This window comes from Lampetra planeri, chromosome 2, assembly GCF_965212315.1.
Source record: "Lampetra planeri chromosome 2, kcLamPlan1.2.h2, whole genome shotgun sequence".
NCBI lineage: Eukaryota > Metazoa > Chordata > Hyperoartia > Petromyzontiformes > Petromyzontidae > Lampetra > Lampetra planeri.
Genome location: NC_136108.1, coordinates 8209101 through 8230316, shown reverse-complemented (window position 1 = coordinate 8230316; position 21216 = coordinate 8209101). Strand labels below are relative to the sequence as shown.

Below are 21216 nucleotides of genomic sequence, written 5' to 3'. Positions count from 1 at the left end.
ACATGGCTTCAGGGAAGCAGGGAAGCACCCATTGAGATATATGGTATAGATGTATGCACGTGTTCATGCATACCGTGTCAATCCATACGGTTTACCCCGTATTCTTGTACAGGGAAATTGAGTTTTCAGGTCCATACGGTGTACAGCCGTTTCAATACGGGCACATTTTTGCGTCTATTTCTTTGTGTCTATCCCTTGTGATGGGACTTTGTAGGATGAACGTTGAGATTTATAAGTGTACTTGGGTGACCAATAAGGTCTGTAATAAGGTAGGCACTGATCATAGGTTGACAGGTATGTTCATTTATCGGGGGAACAGGAATTCTCAGTCCCTCATTTCTTCAATGACCTTTTCCATCCATGCCATCTTTCACTGCACCCCCAACTTCACCTTCACACGCCGTCGGGGATCGCATGCATGGCGGTGGCGGTGGCTAAACGATGCGATAAGTGAGAAACCACGCTTCTCGTTGCCAAGCTTGGGTTGCGAGCGAGCACTTTCGTTAAAAAGAATAACTCGGGACGCCGCCACTGTGACGACAAGCGCCCCGTGTCTTGTACCCGCTGTCACAGAAAGGGCATTCAAACGCGGCCGTAAATACTGCAAGGATAGGTTCAGAACTAGTGATTTGTGGCCAAAGGCGGATATACGGAGCATTCCTCGTCTTGCTGTGGAAGGGGTGTGTGTGTGTGTCCAGCAAGTCGACAGACTTGTTTTTCCCGTTAGTACATTATCGGTGCGGTTAAAATGTGTTCGTGCCAGGCCATTTAAAGTGTCGCAAGCCCTCGTTCTAGATCAGCAGCAGATATATCCTGCATTGCATGGTATTTCACCCTAACAATAAACAAATGTGGGCTCTCAGGTGGCATTACCCCCACTCCCTTCCCCTATTTCCCTCTAATCTGCTGCCCTCTTGTCAGTGGCCAAGTGCCCTTGAATGGGTTCGATCTCATCAAAATCTTGGAAGCTAAGCAACTCGGAGCCTGGTTAGAATTGGGATGGGAGGCTGCCTGAAAATAGCAGGTGACCATCATATATATGAATGAATTGATCTGCATCATTTTTTTCTTTTCCTAAAACGGTACGATTATCTTCGTAAACTCGGCTTTGTGGTGGTAAAAAAAAAGTGTTAAGAAATTAATAATCTGTAAGGTTGGGAAATGTGCTCGTCACGTGCCGCTTCCGCGTTGTTGTTAAGATGCGGACAGACGATGTTGAGTCGCGATTTCATCATCATCATACCAGGCGTTCGCTTTGTCAGTGCGAGAGAGTTGAAACGTGCCATTGGAGAACATGTTTTAACATTGGGGGCCGTCCATAAATGACGTCACGCACCTAGGGGGGGGGGGGATCAGACATTTGTGACGATGTGTGACGAGGGGGGGGGGGGGGTTGAGAAATGTGACGTCACATCAAAATGCGCAACTTTAAATAAATATAGACAACACGTTCTACTGAATTAAATAGACTTTTTAATTTTCGATTTAAAGCTTTCGTGACTGCAGGGATTCATCTTCTTGGTTCTTTCGGTAAAGGATGTCCTAATCAAAAGGAGACCTGATGGTTCAATGAGCCACTCTGTCTACAGGAAAGCCACCCACACGGATGCTTATCTAAAACCGGATTCCCACCACCATCCATCCCAGAAGAATTCCCTCATCAAGACTCTATATCATAGAGCCCAATGCATCTCCGACCATGAACACATTTCCAGTGAACTCAAACACGTACGCCAAGCTCTTAAAGCTAATGGTTACTCCGACTACACAATCCGCAAAGCCATCACTCCAACCATCAAGAAAGATCCTGTTGAGGAGCCTTTCAAGACCATCACCTTACCCTACATTGCTGGGGTCACAAAAAAGATCTCCAAAATCCTGATTAAACACAAGATCCAGGTCCGATTCAACACAGTACATAAAATCCGTGATCTGGTACCGTCTGTAAAAGATGTGATTCCAGACATACAGTACCCTGGCGTCTACAAACTAAGTTGCCTCTGTGGTAGCAGTTACATTGGGGAAACCAAACGACACGTCTCAGACCGCATTCGTGAACATAAAGCTGATCTAAAACACGGTAGGACAAACACCTCAGCCGTGGCAGACCACTGTTATAACTCAGTGGGCTCACATGACATTGACTTCTCCAAGACGGAGGTTCTCTGCAAGCCATCTGGCTATCATGAGAGATTCGTTCATGAGGCGATCCACATATACAAACACAGAGACAATTTTAACCGAGAAGATGGATTCAGGCTTAGCAATCATTGGAAGGACGTAATAAACCATTTCGATACACATTAGGGTGAGTTGAATAATACATAGTGTTATATTAAAATGTATAAAGTATAGGGTGGTTTACAGCAATAAAGTATATAATTTAATGTTGGGTTTATCTATGGCAGTATATAGTACTGTATATGCTAAGAGAATAAAGTTTAGATGGAAGTATATTATATACTTCTTACGACGTAGAATTGTAATTTATTATTTGTTGTTAGTAACTCAGCTTATTGTAGAGTATAGTAAGTATCAGTTTATATTTTAGTTTTTTATGTAGTTTTCACTTTGGTTTTCTACGTGGTTGTTTGGCAAATGCAGCTACATATCACTAACATTCCTTTCCTTTATTAACGCTGTTCCTTGCGCCCCCCCGTGGTGCTGTTGATCCTGCATAATGCATGGGCATAATGGGACTTTGAAACCCCTCCGCCCACCTCCTATGCATTGCCCATTGGTATGCTAAATTCCTCTTCATATGCACATTCTTTTGTTAAGGCGCTCCTCCTCGCTACACCTATATAAGCTCCTAGCTTGATAATGTTCTCATTCTTCGCCTGAGGACGGCTGCTTGCGTTGTGGCCGAAACGTCGTGAGAATTGTTTTATTATGTTTTATTTTTATTATTTTATTACTTCCCTTCTACGTGACTTTACCGAAAGAACCAAGAAGACTTTTTAATGTTTTCTCCTACAACATCAGTGCAGCGCCACATCAAATACGCACTACAATGACAATAGTTTAAAGCGATTTGAAGCATGTTTTATTTGGGGGGGGGGGGCAGAGCTTTGTGACGTCATATTTGAGGGGGGGGGTCTGACTTTTTGTGACGCCGTGTGACGAGGAGGGGGGGTCAAAAATCGTCCAAAATCGCGTGACGTCATTTATGGACGATCCCCTTGCAGATTATTGCTGTGGGGCCCGCGTAATGCTTTGCCCCCCTCCCCACCCCCCCGAGTTTGTGTTTGCTCTGTGCGCCGTGGGCGATGTTCAGAGCCGTTTAAAGACGTCCTTTGGGCGAATTGGAAACAGCGTTGATGGTTAGCTCGGCGTGCAAAGATGCCTCCGATTAGTAGATTCTCTTCTGTCCCTGTATTTTGTATGCCATGCGTTCACGTGACCCCCTGTGGCCACTAGAGGCGCTATATGAACTAAAATTGTAAAAAAAAATTTTGACTTTTGAATTTAATTGTGATTTCAAACATTTCCCCCACGATGTTCAGTTGGTGCTCACGTGTGTTTTAAATAGCCCCGTTGGGCACTGGAGCAGTGTCCTGGACGCTGTCTTTCCGAACAGGGCTGTCTTTCAGACACTGTCTTTCCAACAGCCCTGTTCTTCACCTGAGGACGGCTGCTTGCGTTGTGGCCGAAACGTCGTGAGAATTTTATATTATTATGTTTTATTTTTATTATTTTATTATTACCTTCTACGCGACTTTACCGAAAGAACCAAGAAGATGAATGTAATAATATATATATTTTAAAATTATTTTTGCTTGTGCACCACTGCCAATGCGGTAACACCAAATAATATAATTAGTGTTTGTTCCCCATCAACGTATAGAGCTCGTGAACAACACTGCATTGATGTATATAACATTGATGTGTGTAACATATATATCAAACGTGGATCAAATACAATTTAATGGGATCGCTCGGCAATCTCAGACTCCTCCGTGGAATATTCTGCTTTGTAATAATTTGAAAGCGCATGAAATATAAAATAAAAACATTTAATAATGCAGGAACTCATATATAATTGAATGCAATTCATAATGAGGGTCTCGTGCAGGTGCTTACAGTGAAAGTTATTCATGGGAGTTCTATTTTCTCACCATTTTATAATTATTGCTGTGAGCCTATTCATTATCAGAGCGTTCAAGCAAACACAAACCAACCGAGGAAGCAACACAATGACTCCGCGGCCGTTTAAACCCGGGCACGATCTTTGCTATTCAAAGCTATGAGGTCCTTTATTTGGGGGGGGGGGGGGGGTTTCCGTGACGTTCCATCGACGCTTCATAGGTAAGGCGTGACCGCTGTTCAGTGGTGGGTCACCTGTTCAGACTCCCCATACAGCCAGCCGTGTCCCCCTCGTGTACTCGCACACGTTGCCGGCCAAGTCAGCTCTCGGCAAAAGCCAGTAGATCGATTGATCATTTACCTTTTTGGGTTAGGCCTCGTAATCATCTGGCTTAATCTGATGTCATTAGTTTCTTTATTTTGGACGGTGTCAATGGAAGGGTGTGTTTCAGCTACGTTTGTTGTATATTTACACCGGAGGTTTCATGTTTCCTAACACGCAGTTTTTCTTTCAGTTAACATTTCGATGAAAATCCTGGTTCTTGAACATGTAAACCGCACTGTGCTTTTTATCCTGAAAAAAAAATTGGAAGTTGAAACTTAATTAGTCTTTCCTGTCCGAGTCCGATGTGTATAATGTTGTGCGTCGTTGCTTTTGCTGTTGTATATTTTCCGTATTTTATTTTACTCGATACTTTTTAGAGGTGCTGTAATGTATTGTCGCTAAGTTCATTACTTGCTCTATCCAGTTCTAACTTGGAAAAGGCTTGCTGCCTTAATGGATACTCACCTTGTGATAAATAAAAGGATGAAATTATTGTCACTACTCGAAAAATAATAATGGTAATTTGTAACGCACGCAATTTTCACTTGCCCGAAGGCAACAAACAAACAAACACAATGGCAAGAAGAGACATTTTAGCAATCAACAGTTGTCTTTGCCGTAATTAAGTTTACAAGCCCTGACAAAGCCCTGACAGGCATCTGTCCGGTCGAGAATCAGTAATCAGCCTTTCCTTCAATGCCCCTTCATTATTGTAAATTTCATCCCCCGCGGCCAATCTTGAGAGAGCTGGTGGGTGGCGGTGAGGGTAGTCGAGGGGGGTTCTTGATGTGCGTTTGTTCGCCGGCGGTTTGAAGCTGCGGAGAAAGTGCACCTACTGAGGAGAGTTGTTTAATTGCTCCGGGGGTCCTACTGGCGTGAGATCGAGTTCAGCCGCTCCGTTAATTACTGCCGAGTAATTTGCATACTTTAATTGAGGACGCGGCGCGGATGGGAGAGCGCTCGTGTCAAACGAGCGGCGCGCGCGTTTGCGTTCGCTAATTACACGCCACAACGTTGGCGGGGTGTTAACAGCGCACAAACGATGAAAGAGCTGCGATCGAGCACCTTTAAAGGGAAATCGGCCTAAAAATATATTTCAAAGGGCAGACAAAAAAGGCCCACGATGTGTGAATCTGGATTGTGACATGTTTCAGGTTCGTGGATGCGTCGGAGGCGTGCGCTGATGCACATGGTTACAGCTGATCTAACTGCATCATTAGCGTGCCGTGCCACCCGTCACAATGTCTCCCGTGTCTTTACAGTCGGCGGAGGCTTCCAAAACGAGCCACCCTCCACTAGTCCTCCTGCATATGCCATCTCGGCGCTTTGTACTGTGCCAACATCCCTGAGTGCCCCCTCTCTCTCTCTCTCGCCCGACTTCTCTTTCTTGTGCCCTGCCTGCCAAGCAGCCCGGTGGGCACTGTCTCCGCAAATTGACGATATTTAAGTGCCAACGTGGGAGTTAATTTTCTTGTGTCTGATGTTTGATGTCAAGTATCATCTCAAAGTCTGAAGCATGCAGCCAAAGCTCTTAATGAGCCTTTTCTGGTGTTGTGAAGCGTCTCATTCCTTAGTTCCTGAAGGATTCTCTTCCTTGACTTAAAGCTTTCGTGACTGCAGGAATTCATACTTTTTGGGTCTTTCGGTAAAGTCACGTAGATAGAAAAAAAAATCACCACCGCTACCCGTGGTGGCCCACCTTCACGGTGCCGTGTGGCAGTCAAAAGGATAGATTTTGTTATTCTAAGAGCTGGGATTTAACAAAATTAAGTGACAAGCAATCAACCCCCACTATACTTGAGAACCCGCTTTTATCACAGTCGGCAAAAGCCTGGGTTTGAACCCAGGATGTCAGCGGTGCTAACTCAGGGCTCCGACCCCTATTTAACCGGGTCAGAGTGCATTGTGGGTTGCTAAATATTGAGTATGGAGAAAAAAAACCCGGTCTCAGCTTCAGAGAGTCGGACAGTGACTTCAGGAAACCTGTAATTTAGTCAATCTTTTATTTTTGGTTCAATGCTTGCAAATATCATTTGTGTGGGCAGAATTGTATTTTTGTCAAAATAAACCCAAAATGTTGCCAACATATGTCAGTGTTAGATGTTGGCACCTTTCATGAGTAATTGTGAGTGAATGGATCTGACGGTATAATATTTCTCACGCAGAAAAACGAACACAAAAGAAAATTAATTCAGTGCCTTGAAAAAAACTGGACAGTGTTTTGTATGAGAGAGAGGAAAATGTGAAAATTAAATACAAGAGGAGATCCCAATGTGATGGTAAATGAGAAATTGATGATCATGATAGTGGAAAGAGACGTCGAGGTAAGAGATACCAGGTAATAGGGCCAAGAAGCTCACCACAAACCGGACGGCGACTGCTGGGTTTTTTTATCCACCTACATTTCCCTAATCCGCGTGAAAAACTCCGTTTCACATCTTACTCGGCTCCACACAACATCGCGCATCGTGTCATTACACTGACTTGTTTTCCTGCCAAATGTGTAAATATGATACAGTTACAGTGTGGATTTGCATAGCGTCTAGGCCAAACCTGTCTCGAGAGGCTGCATTAATCATGGTGGTTGAACAAAGGGTTTTTTTTATAGTGGAGGAGAAAAATTGTATTCAGTGGGGTCACACGCAAATAAATAATATTTTCCTTTACAAATACCATTGACATTATCCACACTCACACATGTCCTGTATAATTGAAAATACAAAACATATTTATCCTTTGATACATGACGTATTGATTTCTTTAATGTGCAGCAAAAAAAATCCAGGCCAAGCGATTTGTGTTTCCATTCCGTAAAGATGCCTTGTTGCAGCAAAAATCCACGCCAGTTTTTGCAGCCTGCCCCCAAAGCGTCCTTATAAGGATTGTGTTCCCACCCACATTTGCGTGTGGCTTTAGACATTGTGTTGTAAGGCACGGGCTGTGCGTGTGCCGGAGTGGGGCGGGAATGACGGGGTGATGGGTGGATGTGTGACTTGGGGGGGGGTGGGTAGGAGGTGGGGGTGGCTGGGAGGAGTGAGCCCGTGAGCCAACGCTGACGCTTCGTTAGCAGTGGCAGCAGCTGTGTTTACAGTTCCTTCGTGCGCTGCACCGAGATGTCAGCAGCTCCTGTCGTTCGTCGGCGGCGCGTGGAGACACCGCACGCACGGTCAACGACGCGGCGGGCGCTGCGTGGACTGTCTTTCGATTGAGCGGCTCGCGCGAGCGGGGACCCGTGCGTCGGAGATGTCGTGAGTGCTTCTGCCGTCCTCCCGCTGCCGTGACGATTGAGCCTGCCCCGAGGTGAAGTGCCGCACGTCGCCGTCGCCGCCACCAGCGTCAGCGTGGTCGCGTTAATCCCCACGCGCGCCGCTCGAGCGCGTTGTGCAAGCTGTCAGGTGCGTGACCGCGAAGCGATGTAACGTGGCGTCCTGGGCGAGCCTGCAGCTGCAGCTGCTGTAGCTGATGCCAATGCTACTGCTGCTGCTGCCATCGCCACAGTGGAGAGGGGAGGGAGACTGCTGCATGAGGAAAGAGGGCCTCAAGACGTTGGGCGATGAAGGCAGCGTAAACAATTGATTTTGTTTACCGTCACGAGGACGCGATGATGGACCCGCACGACTCCCCAGTGCCGGGTCGCAAGGGCGAGTTTCAGAGGAGGACCGTGTGCCGCATCTCCGTGACTTTGGTCAGAAAGGAGCCGCTGGCGCTCAGGGAGGACGGCTCGGCTCCCGCCGGCGAGTTCGCCCCAGTGGCCAAAGGTCACGACGTTGCGAGCGCTCTTAACGGAGATTGCGCCGGCCGAGAAGGGGCTCGTGCCGGCAGCTACGAGAGCCTGACTCGGAGTGGCCTGGTCATGGGACACCAAGGAGCCAGCGTGAAAGCGCACGGCGATGGGCGGTTCGACACCAAGGTCCTCCCGTCCAACGTGGCCCTCCAGCGCGCACCGCCGGATCATTTCAACCGTGGAGTGATGCTCGCCGAGAAGGAGGTGCACAGTCGGCCCTCGAAGGGCAATGTCCCTGCCGGTGTGGACGGCGCCGCTGGATCACCGGTAGGGAGTGCTGCTGGTGCTGCCCCCGGGAAGAGCGGCAGGGACGGCGCCGATGCTCAGACGTGGCGCCCGGCGATGGCGCCAGAGCAGAGGAAGCGCGCTCACACCATCAGCTGCATCACGGGCCGCGTGGACGTGCCACCGCCCAGCCCGAGGGCCCTGCATCAGACAGTGTGGCGCCGAAACCCGGAGCTCGTGTTCCTGCTCGGCGAGAGGGCCCGCAGGAGCGCGCGGCTGCTGCGGGAAGAGCGGGCCAACCGCTGCCTCCCTCCTGGTCGGGATGGGTTGGAACCGGGGCTGGCGGAGCAGGGCTTCCAGTCCACGTCTGACGCTGCTGGTCAGTGCCCACCCACCTGGCATGAGCCTCACGAAAAAGAGAAACATTTTCAGAAAAAAAATGATTTACCTGTGGATTCTACTTCGTCCTCCCCAGCACATGCATTTCCCAAAGTGGAACAGAAGCCACATATGGAGGCTGTTAAACCGGCCACCCATGAAGGTGATGCAAATCAATCGGTAACGTTCCAGCCAGATGCTTGTAACCCCCGAGTAAAGCCGTGTAACAAAGCCACGTGGGAGGAGGGCTCTGAAGGGAGCTCCAGTGCATCCACTCCCTCAGGACGCCTGTGCTTGGAGGCCGAGCGGCAGACAACTCCACAGGTGCACAGCGGCGGTGGGGGCAATGCCATCGATGCCAGCGCAGGCGACCAAGTCCAGAACAGTGAGGCGGAGATGGTGGTGGCACATCACAGGGCTCGATCGCACAGCTGCGCAATGGCGACTGCCGCCGAGGCCCTCGCTCGTAGGAGATTCCAGCCGGAGCTGACGGACGTGCCGGAAGCGGCAGCGAGCAGACAAGCCCGCCCGGCCCTGCGGAAGAGAAGCCTGAGCCTTGGCCAAAAATTCCGAGAGCTGTCGCTCGGGAGGAAGCTCTCGAGCATGCGCGGCCGAGGCGGCGGCCCGTCGACGGACGATGAAAGAGAGAGCGGCGCTCCGGGCGGCGGTGGCAGAAACCTGTCGACCGAGCCGAAGGATGGGGAGACGAACGGTGAGGGCGGTGGGCGCGTGGTCCGGAGTCCGCGCAGAGATAAACCGGCGGCGGAGGAGGGCCGGGTGAAGAGGCTGCTGAGCGGCGCGTTCATCAGGAAGAGGGACGTGGTCTCCGCATCCCCATCGCGAGGAGTCCTCGCCGGCAGCTGGGAGCTGCTGCCCGGGGCCCCGCAAGGCGGCGCTCACGCCAGCGACGGTAACAGCCCATCTCGACCTGCGTCGTGGGGTTGCTCGAATTTTGGGTGGAGTTTGGGCTTAGCCGGTTCGGATTGTGCGGTGCGCAAACGCGTGCTCTGTAGTTTTGTGCTCGTGCTGTTGCCTTGCACTCTTGTTATGTGTTTTGTGTAGGTCTCCTTTTTAACAGAGATCGGTGCTCGTTTGGTGTAAATTAAGGCGTTTATTCATTCATTCAAGATTGATCAGTGGTACTGCTCATAATGAATTACGTAATCGGAATTAACTGCCCTTTGTGAAACCATTGCTGGATGAAGGCCTCCGCCATGCTGTGTTGGTCGTGGGGGTTGTTTGACCATACTTCACCAAATAAGTGATTGTGGGTTTATGAAGGCAGAGGGGCCCAAGACCGATTCATATATGTATTATTCGCCACCTTACCACTGATATGCCCTATTGTGTCCATGGAGATAATAAAGATAAGGTCATTCAACACATTTTCATTAAATTCTATTGGACAATTCTAAAAGTCACATTTTCATACAACATGCCTCTCATGGCTGTAACATCGATGGAAATACTTATTTTTAGACGGAAAAAAGTTTTACAACCAATTAAAAACACACGCCTAGCGTAAACTATCGGATTTTATCATGCGTATGTTTTAAACAAAACTGTTCATGCGGCAGAAAATTTCAGAGCCACTTGAGCGAACTGGAAGGGGCCACTCAACAGCACGTGTTTACATTTTGTTTTTAAAAAACGACACTGAAGCTGCCATTGAATTTTCGTGCCAGCTTGTTTGCGCAAAATAAAAATGCCGCATTCTGTAATTACGAGCCCAGGTTTACCAGCCCAGGTTTATTTTATGAGGTTCGGTTTTTATTGTGCGTACACGTGTGTGCGTGTCTGTATGTGTGTGTGTTTTTATTTATTTAGGCGGCTGGGTTTATGTTCACGGAGATGGCTTTTTTTTAGGGAGTGTGTGTTTGTGAAGGGATTCAGGCGTGTCGTGTCTTCGTGGCAGACACTTTAGGGATGTGGCATCTTTGGGGGGTCCATCCTTACCAGGGTGTTTACTTGTTGTAAAGCAGCCATCTCAAAATTATCAAAACAGCGCGGGCGTTACACAACCTAGCACACGCGTCTGGCAAGAGGCACTTGCCTGTCACACCTTGAAAGTAGCACGAGCTTGGAGAGAGAGAGACACCCTCTTCCACGCCAGTGGAGTTCTTCTTATGCAAAGGAGGCTGCTAAGGAGGAGGATGATGATGATGATAATGATGATGTTGGTATTCAGTCCAGGCTTTCAGAAGCTATGATGGATTCTTGGTCGCCGAGTGCTGGCTATTGGAGCAATGGCTGTGGTAGCTCGGTGTTGGCTGTCATAGCTCACTCCAGGCTGTTGTGATTCAGTGCAGGCTATTGTAGTCATAGACATGCAATGATTAAAACTCTCCTGCCCTCAAGTTAATCGGCGAATCGTTGGAATGCGGTGGCCATGATTTGATCGAAGAATCAAAAATGTTTTCCCTAACTTTTACCTTCTCATTTGTATTGTTTATCATATTTTGTCTCTTTGGGTAGAGTTTTGTTTTCAAATGTAAATATTTTGGACGAACCGCTGATAATCATTTCTCAGGCATACAATTTTGGATGCTTGTATCGCGAGCATAAGAATCGATGCATCGTTAATGCTGAGCAGCAGCGATGGCTGTGCTAGCTCAGTGTTGGCTCTTGGAAGCTGACAAGCAGGCTGCTGTGACTCGGTGCAGGCTGTTGTAGCAGTTCATCACACACTGCTGTAGATCACCGCTGGTTGTTTCGATCAGCTCTGGCTGTTGTAGTTCAGCGCCAGCTCTCACAGCTCATTTTGGGGAGTCGTACAGCTCTGCTGGCCGTAGTGAATCTGCTCTGGCTGTTGAAGGGAAAGAACCTCCCTACTGTGAAGGTGCCATCACCAGCAACTGCTACACAAGAGTTTTAACCTTGACAGCAGGAATGTTTGCATCTTCTAAAAGCTATTGCGGCGTTATAACTCGGCAAAGCTGCCACGTGTGAGCCCACCTGCTCGCTCCACCATGCCAGATTTTTGCCCGAGTGGCATCCTGCTTTGATCAGCATGGCAGAGCTCATGAATGTTTAGCTCAATCCCCGTCACCGATTCGCTCCACCGTGGCTGCAGCTGTGGAAATTTGTCTATGGCATGAAGGAAAAGTTGTTGTTGATTGCTGCTGTGTTCAACTAAACTCTTTTTATTCTACCAGGTGAATCCAACTGAGCTCTAACTATAGCTTTTTCAGAAGCGACCTGGTCACAAATGATAGCTGAACAAAGTGGCCTATCATGTGGAAATGTATAGCAGCCTAATAAATAATTTTAAACACACCAGGTGACTTAACTCCCAATTATGTTGACTATACAACCTTTAACTATAGTTATCGCACGAGCAGTAGGCACAGGTCTGCGTCCGTCACCAATAGTTGCATAGATGGAATATTACAATCGTACAGAATTGGGGAGTGATTGGCCAACAAGCCATGGACCCCAGCGCCCTCCATAGGCTGCAAGGGGACGTTGGCGACAGTGCGGTATGACTCCTTGTATCCGTGACGGGAGTGGGGAGCGAACTTCGCGGGAATGCCGTCTGTAATCTTATCCTGTAACCACTATGGAACCATTTGCTGGTTCGCCACCACTGGACTTCCAATGTAAGGCCTTGGCTCAGGGTTCGCGGAGAGAGCGTAACGACGCTGAAACTCGATCCCCTGAGGCCTGTCCCATCTCTCGCGAGCAAACGTCCCCAAAAAAGGCTCGGCAGAAACGATGCAGGAACTCGCGTGGGCACAGCCGCTGTGACAAAACGTATATTTAGGCGATGATAATTATTTCTTTTTTTTTTCCCCTCCAAAAATATCGTTGCGGGTCGCGAAAGGATGGGAGTTTCTTGTCGTGTGCCGTGCACATGGCGTGGGAGGGCTTGGATGAAGAATGGGTCCCCGTCGGGAACTGACTTTGGGGACGGTTTATCAACCACTCCCTCATTGAGCCACACCCTTTCGTGTGTGAATGCTCACATTTACAATCCCCGCATGATCATTATTCGTATCATTGTTATCCGCCAGAGTTTCTGCCCGTGTGTGTGTGTCTATCTGTAGGGGTTATCTCAGGTCGTGGTGTGCTTGCTGTTATTTGTGTCCCTGTCTTGTTGATTGCCGTTTGTGTTACGTTTCTCTATTTCTGTTGCCCGATGTCTACTTATGATTGCGATACATATTTCAGTTGCCACAACTGATTACTATAACTGTCCCCCAGCCTTTATCCGGCAGTATTCTGTCTCTCAGGTTGTCTGCAATTGAATCCCCTGTCTCTCTATCTGGTCCGTGTGAGTAACGTCCATTTTTTCATCGCTCTGTCCCTCACTAAGCTGGCTTATCTGTCTGTCAGTCCAAACGTCTTTCTGTCCATCTATATGTATGCAATCCTGTCCATTCATCAATGGGTTCATCTGTGTGTCCGTCAATAAAAAACTCAATTGGATGTTCAGCTTTCAGTTATTCTGACCATTTGTCCGCTTGTTTTTGCATCAAGTCTCCTGTTGATATGTCTGTCCCTCTGTCCGTCTGCTTGCCCGCCTGCCTGTCTATCGGCCTACCTGTCTGTTTCCCCTGCCTGCTTGTCCGCTTGCCTACGTGTCTGCCTGTCCATTTCCGTCTCCGATGAGCATGGTTGACAACGTACGGTGCGAACAAAGTTCAACGTACATCTCTTTTCTCCTCTCCCTAACCGCTGCCCCCCCACCCTACTCCACGTCGTCCCGTGCCGAGGGCCCCCCCCCCTCCCTCCCCTGTGCCGTGCGCTTGCGAGGAGCTGCGAGCGGGGCCGCGTTACCGCGAGCGCCGCTTTTATTCGGCACCAAACCCACGGGAGAGCCTCGCAAGGATCAAAGCGCGCGGAGCCTCCTCCCGGCCGAGGATTTGTGCGCTCGCGTTTTTGGCCTTTGGGGTTAAACCGTCTCTCTTAAGCCCCGCGTCGCTCGGGGCGTCCGTCGCAAGCCTCTCTCGTGCGTTATTTTTAAGAGCTCGAGGGAGGAATTTTTTGTCCCCCCCACACACCCCCCCCCAAAGGTTCGCTCGCCCTGCTGTCGTAAGCAGCTGTGCCGGTGGCGGCGGCGGTAGCAGGGGTAGCACGGCGTAATTAGGACAGCAAAGGACGACCCTGAGCCCGGCAAAAAACGTGCTCAGTTGCGTGATTTGATACGGAAGGGGGGGGGTGGTGGGAAAAACAACAACTAGGCACGATGCTAGTGGGGAGGGATTCTTTTGTGACGGCGAGTCGAGGCGCCTGCGTCACCTCGACGGCAAGCCCGCGCACGACACGCGAGTGGCATTCGCGACTCTTAATTTATGCAAATTAAGCCCCAGCCAATTGCAAATGACGACACGACGACGAAAAAAAAGCACACGGTCAATAATTAATGAGCGACGTGACATTGGGAGCAGCGACAGCCTGTTCTGCTTCGTTACTGGGCAGAGGCAACATTGTCTCGAGTCTCAATTTGAATATCGAGACGAGCGCGTGAGAATTGTCGGTATCTTGGGCGGGGGGGGGGGATGGGGGGGGGGGTTGTGATTACATTAGAAAAGTGTAATTAGGCTTTCGTGTTGCACTGTACGCGAATGGAAAATTATTCAGCCCTGCAATTGATTGCAATTGATTGCAATTGATTCCAGGGCTGCAATTGATTGCAGGGCTGCACCGCTGAGTTGGCGAGATGTTAACTACCTCGCCTGGTATACAGGAGGTCGTGGGTACGATCTCGACCCTGACACCTGTTGCATATTTGGAGTTTGCATGTTCTCTCTCCATGTGGTAGCGTGGATTTTTCTCCGGGTCCTCCGGGTTTTCCCTCCACATCTAGAAACATGTGATTAGAATATTTGGCTGATAAAAATTTCCACATGATTGGGCTATCATTTGTGGCCAAGTCGCTCCTGAAAAAGAGCTTGTATAGCTTACCAAAAAAAATCCATAAAGAAGGTACACCATTCCGTCCTATCGTCTCCACCATTGACTCACCCACCTACAAACTGGCCCGATTTTTGTCTGAGACCTTACAACCATTCACTGGTAAGACCACCTCAGCTGTACTTAACTCAGCTCACTTGGTATCGTTAATTAAGGACATCCCACTATCTTCAGGTGATTTGCTTGTCAGTTTCGATGTAGTATCTTTGTTTACCAAAGTTCCTGTGCCTGACACCATTGCAATCATAGAAGATTTGGTCCAACAACGACTGAATGTTGATGTACCGGCCCTGGTTAGACATTGCCTCACCAATACTTACTTCACCTGGAATGGAGCATTCTACAAACAAGTTGAAGGTACCCCAATGGGTTCTTCCTTATCTCCAGTTGTAGCCAATTTTTTCATGGAAAATTTTGAGACAGATGCCATCCAGGCATCCACCCTACGTCCTTCCTTGTGGAAGAGATACGTAGATGACATGTTCATCATCTGGCCACATGGCCTACCAGCTCTGGGCCAATTCTTCAACCACATAAATTCCATGTACCCAGCTATCAAATTCACCATGGAGGTGGAAAAGTATGGCAAGCTACCATTCTTGGATGTTCAATACAGGAAAGCCACCCATACGGATGCCTCCCTAAAACCTGACTCCCACCACCATCCATCCCAGAAGAATTCCCTCATCAAAACTCTACACCATAGAGCTCGCTGTATTTCCGACCATCACCACCTAGTTAGTGAACTGGAGCACGTTCACCAAGCCCTCAAGATGAATGGATATTCAGACTACACAATCCGTAAAGCTATCACCCCAACCATCCTGCCTCAGCAGCTCTCCCGCTATATTTTGTCCTGCCTCAGCAGCTCTCCCACTACAGTAAAACCTTGGATTGCGAGCATAATTCGTTCCGGAAAACGTGTTTGTAATCCAAAGCGCTCGTATATCAAAGCACTCGTATATCAGTTGTGATCACGTGACGCTCGGCAGACAAAGCGTACACACGTACTACTCGTATTGCAAGACCTCGCTCGTTTATCAAATTAATATTTAACATTTTTGCTCGTCTTGCAAAACACTCGCAGACCAAGTTACTCGCAATCCAAGGTTTTACTGTATATTATTTCACCTGATGACGATTGCTTGTGTTGCGATCGAAACGTCGTGATATTTTAATTTTTCATTATTATTTTTCTATCTACGTGGCTTTACCGACAGACCCAAAGAATAAGAGCTATATTGCTCATTGGGCCTTACCTGGTAAAAAAAAAAATCTTTCTCAAGCCCCCACTGATGAAAGGCCCTGCACTTTTGGGAGCTCTTGAAAACCCCTCTAGAGGATTATTTGCCTACTCTTCCATGCTAGAGCCAAGATGTTCTTTGACGTAGTGAGAGTACCCACTCTTTACCACCACAAGACACGACCTGCTGATTGAATACATGTGGTGGCATCCCACTGTATGTATCCACATAAACGTACCCCTGGATAACCCCCCATGCCTTTATAGCTCGCTGTATTTTCTGTAATCTGTGTGTGAAAATAACACACGTATGAGAAAACAAGGCAACCACGGTATGAATAACAACAATAAAATATAACGGGCGCGCCTTTGATTTTCGCCCATCAGATCACGCTGTGCTCCGAGGCTTTCGTATTTGGCGGAATGGCCCAGTTTTTTTTTTCGCGGTCAGATACAGTATTCCGATTTGCTTGATGTGAGCTAATTATAATAATCCGTGTGGAAAGCCATCACGCTTAGAAGCGCTTGCACGCACAGCATCTGAGGAGGCGAGCTGGAGGTCTTGGGGGGGCTGCCAGGTCACATTCCCCTGGGGCACGCGACACTGAGACCCCACAGACGCCGTAGTGTCTGAATCCAGGAGTTGTTTTGTAGAATATTTTCGTGTTTGTATATTTTTTCTCTCTCTCGAAACATCTCTGGTTGCTGCAAGCGCATCACCGCGTGCTAGAGAAGAGCACGCAGGAGGTGCCATGGAACCGCTTCTGAGTGACCTCCCATCCGCACGCGAGGGGGCGCTGCACTTTGCCACATACTCTTATATAGAAGTCTTTCATCAGATGGCAATCGAAACCATTGAAATATTTTGTTGTCGCCCTTGCAAGTACACTAAACAAGTTTTAGCGCTTTTGCCCCTGTGGCGCAAATATGTTTTTAAATTCTCAGAGCTGAAATATTTTTCTGAGTGTAGTCAAAAAACTAAATTGTAACTTGATGCGACGTGGATCTTTTTCTGCCGTCATTCCTTGTCTGGGCCCAGACCATAAACTCGCTACACTCGAGACCCCTGTTTAATCACAGGTGAACCCAGAAACAGCAGAGCCACCTGGGAAACTCTTACCGGGTGTTCTTAACAGGGTGGTTCCTGCGGACTCCTCAGGACGTGTATGGGGTCATGAGACCTCACGAGAGTGGGGCGGATCTGCAGAAGGCTCAAGGGGTTCGTAGGCGATCTCTAAAATGCCAAGAGGGCGCTTGCTGGATTCGTACACCCCTCCCTCCCCCCTCCCTGCCGGCGAGGGGACTGCACTACAGCTGTGGGATCCAGAGCCGTGGCAGCGGTAACGAGGAGGGCAAGCGCAGGGGTGGCACAGCGAGCCCGTCGTGTGCGCAACCGAGTGAGCGATCCGCTCGTCCACTCGCATGAACCGAGACCGTATAAAGTACTTTCTAGGGTAATAGCAATGCATTGTGCATGCACACCAGTGGCGATTATCTGAACAGGTCCTGGGCTTCTCCTAGGTTGTCTCAGCCTCAAATGAGTCCATGGTGTGGTGTGTGAACATCGCCACTAAGTAGGCAGAGGTGGCCGGACGTGGTCCTGGCCACCCACCTCCTCGTGTGTCGGCCGTGCCAGCCCTGATATGTGCTCGCGAACAGCACTTGGTCCAAACAGTCAGTTAAGGCTATACGGGGGATCTTTGTCTTCGTGTATGAATGTCGAGCCACCCTCAAATGAGCACCTGGTGCAGTGTGTAAACATTTCTACGAGGGAGACAAATACAGCCAGACGTAAATTCTAACCATACCAGCCGTGTGTGCCCGTGTCAGCCTTAATAACCGCTTGCTAAGAGCTCTTGTCCCTCCAGTTGGTAAGGCTGAACCGGAGCGATCTTTGGCTTTGTGTAGTGATTGTTGGCTTTTGTGTACGTGTGTGCTGAAAGAAAATATTACGTGGGTATTAACCCTCCATTACCCCTCTGTTTAAAGTGTTTTCCGTGCATGTAACAATTTGCAGTAATGCTGTTATTATGAGTCAGCATTACCCCATCTAGCAATAAAAAATGTAGCTTGGAACTAATCTCTTACAATGGAAATATTACCAGGTCATTTTTGCATCTGTTTTTTTTATTTTCATATTTTGTTAAATATCGCTAATACATGAAATATGTATTTATTCATTGTATTTACATGTCATGTTTGCATTGCATTCTTTTATAGTGAACATAATATTTTAATTATTACTCTGTATAGTTTGCGTGTGCAGCATATAACAAAGGCAGAGATCCCCTGTATAGCCATACAGATTGTTTGGGGAAAGTGTGACTCACGAACACTTATTGAGAATGGCACGGCACGCGTGGGGGTGGTATAAGAGGTGTAGCGTAGAACTCATCACATTGCACTACGAACCCGGGAACCTGGGTTCGATTCCCAGCCACAGCTAACGTCAACTACGGGTCACATGTCTTGGGCTCCCGAAAGTTGACTCGGCCCTCAAATGATCACTTGGCCCAGTGTGCAAGCACAACCAAGCCAGCCAGGTGTGGCGCTGGCCAAGGCATCCCTCGTGAGGTCCCATCACTTGACCCAGGCTTCATGGGGATCTTTGTCTATGCTGCTTTCTTTAAACCTGGTCATCTAAAATGAATGACTTGTGAAAGGGCCTCTGCTTTCCCGCACGTTAAGTGAACATTGCGCTCGGGGGCGGGTTGATCGGTGCGTAGTGTCCACATGTCGCGGCGCCGGCGTTGCGAGTTTGCGGTGAGCAGGCTGCTCTTCCAAGGTTATTGGCGAAGTCGCTGGGGTCGTAACGTCGGCTTCCATGTGACAGACCCAAGAAGGGGGGGGGGGGATGAGCACGGCTATGCCCCCCCCACCCCCTTGCGATGAACATCTGGGATGGGGGGAGGGCAGTCATGTATTTATGTGTCTAGAGCGACAATCATTTGCCACCTTTGGGGAATAATGGCCCGGGCTTGTTTGCCTATTTGCTGTCGTTAAGACGAGGGCAGCCTGGCTGTTTGGAAAGCCAGGAGCAGTGTGGGAGGGATAAACAATGGATGGGCGTCATGTGAGCCGGTGAGCGGAGAGGGCCTGCTGAAGTTGCTGAAGCCCTCCGGTGTTCGCGCCGTTGCCGCAAAAGTGGCTGATTGGTGTGAAAATGCGCACGTGGGTGCTGTACAAACAACACCTTTTCCCAGGATCACGGGCGGTCTCCTTGCCTCTGTCAGCAGCACCTGCAGTTTTTGGGGCAAGTCCTGCAACGTAGCCATCCGCTCCTCTAACCCCATTAGTGCATGATGTCTTACTTAAAAAAAAAACGAGAGATCCTCAAATGTGTTGGTCAGGCGACGAACATTACTCTCAGTGGCAGAGCGAGTGGGATTGTGCTGCGTTGTGGAACTAAGGTCACACAAAGGGATCGCAGAGGTAGCTCTATGATGTCTGCTTCCGTGGGCCATTGTCCAACACGAAGGGTTGCACAGCTGTGCGAGAGATCTGAATGGATACTTTGTCGCATGACACGACACAGATGGCTAAATCAAGATAAAATTGGGAAATGAATTTTTACATTTTTGTGTTGTGCGTTTGCGTGTGGATTTTGTATTGCACCATCATTGCTGCCGGTTCGTGTGTAAGCCTCCTTCCAACTGAAAATTTGAATAATGTGTGAACATCTGGGGAAGGACAATGCGAATGAATTATTTGGTTAAATGCACTCTTCAGTGTCCATCTGGCTGACCCACAGGCCTTCTGGGAGCACTGCACAAGTGTGCATCACGTGGTGCTGGCCGCCCACCCCCTCGTGTGCCGTGCCGGCCTTCATAGGTGCTCGCTAACAACAGCACTTGCCCCAACAGTCTGTTCAGGCTATACTGGGGTATCTTTGGAGCGTTTGTATTTGACGGCTTTCTCGTGACACTCTTGCGTGGGTTTAGCATGACCATGTAACGATTCACTGGCTAACATTGATTCCTATGCCGTGCGTGTAAGCAGCGTTCATTTACTGTACATTTTGAATAATATGTAAATTGCATGCAAATGTTACACCTAGGCGGTTGGGTGGTGTTGGCCAGCATTTACGCCCGGCTGTCTTTGTCTCCCCAGTGCTGATGTTTACACACTGCACCAGGTATTCATTTAGTGCAGGCCCCGGCAAGCGCACACATGCGTGGGGCCCTACAAAAAGCGACGAAGCAATGCAAACTCGACAGTGAAAACAAGACAACAACGAAAAGCAATGAATGTTGAATGGAAACGTGACCCCTGAATCGTGACAGTTTACAAGTCGTGGCCTGGAGCGTTGGGGGGGGGGCTTAGGAGCAGGTGGGCTTACCTTGTGTCGGAGCAGGTGAACTAACCCGCGATTCCCGCCACTCACCCTGTTTTGCCTCCCATTGTTTTGTCTTCCAGACTCGTTCGTAAACAGCCAGGAGTGGACCCTGTGCCGTGGCGTGCCGGAGTTGCATGTGGTGAGTCGCCACCCCCCCCCACCACTACTACTGCCATCTGTCCCGTCGCCTCGTGGCGGACGCGCTCACGAGCCCCCCCCCCCCCGAACGGCCCTTGTGTAGTCAGATGCTTTCAAACTAAAACTAAACTAATTTTTTTTTATTTTACCAGGTAAGGCCCACTGAGCTATGTAGCTCTTTTTCAGAAGCGACCTGGCCACAAATGATAACACAACGAGATATCATACGGACATTTATAGCGGCCAAATACTCTGAACGCACGTTGATTCTAAATGTGGAGGGGAAAATCCGGAGGATCCGGAGGAAAGTCCACACGACAAACAGGGATAGAGAGATTTAAACTCCAAATATACAGCCGTCAGGATGGGGAACCCACGACCTCCTGCATACCAGGTGAAGTAGTTGACATCTCACCACCATGGCACCCCTCTCTGTTCGGATTTGCCGCGATCCTGGGCCTGCGCCCTCCATGGTGACACCGCTGAGAACGGCGGCGCGATTATTAACCAGCAGGCTCCAGCCATCCGTCCGCATCGTCGCCCGCTGATTAACTTGTCAGAGTGATTGCGACGACTCGGACAGTTTGCGGTTTACCGTTTCCGTTTTCACATACCGTTATTCCGTACGTCAACCCGCACCCAACGTGATGGTAGATGTAGTACATATGCTACATATATAACGTTATATACGTCAAGTAATGGAAGTATATTTATTCATTATGCACACAGGGTAGCTCGTTAAATCTGCCTGCAGGCTGTTGATGCACGAGCCCTGTTCCACCCTC

The 21216-nt window shown here is 48.9% G+C and overlaps 1 protein-coding gene across 4 annotated transcripts in view; it reads left to right on the top strand.

Annotated features, from left to right (window-relative positions):
- Positions 1 to 21216, top strand: part of LOC144726534 (arf-GAP with GTPase, ANK repeat and PH domain-containing protein 1-like) — a 164702-nt gene that overhangs the window by 44232 nt on the left and 99254 nt on the right. For 2 of the 4 annotated variants that reach the window (XM_078605342.1, XM_078605341.1), the window contains exon 2: positions 20374 to 20432. In XM_078605342.1, coding sequence (XP_078461468.1) covers positions 20374 to 20432 — 59 coding nt within the window. Of the gene's footprint in view, positions 1 to 4305; positions 9709 to 20373; positions 20433 to 21216 lie in introns of those variants that run through there. The other 2 variants (XM_078605331.1, XM_078605339.1) reach the window with 2 other exon arrangements.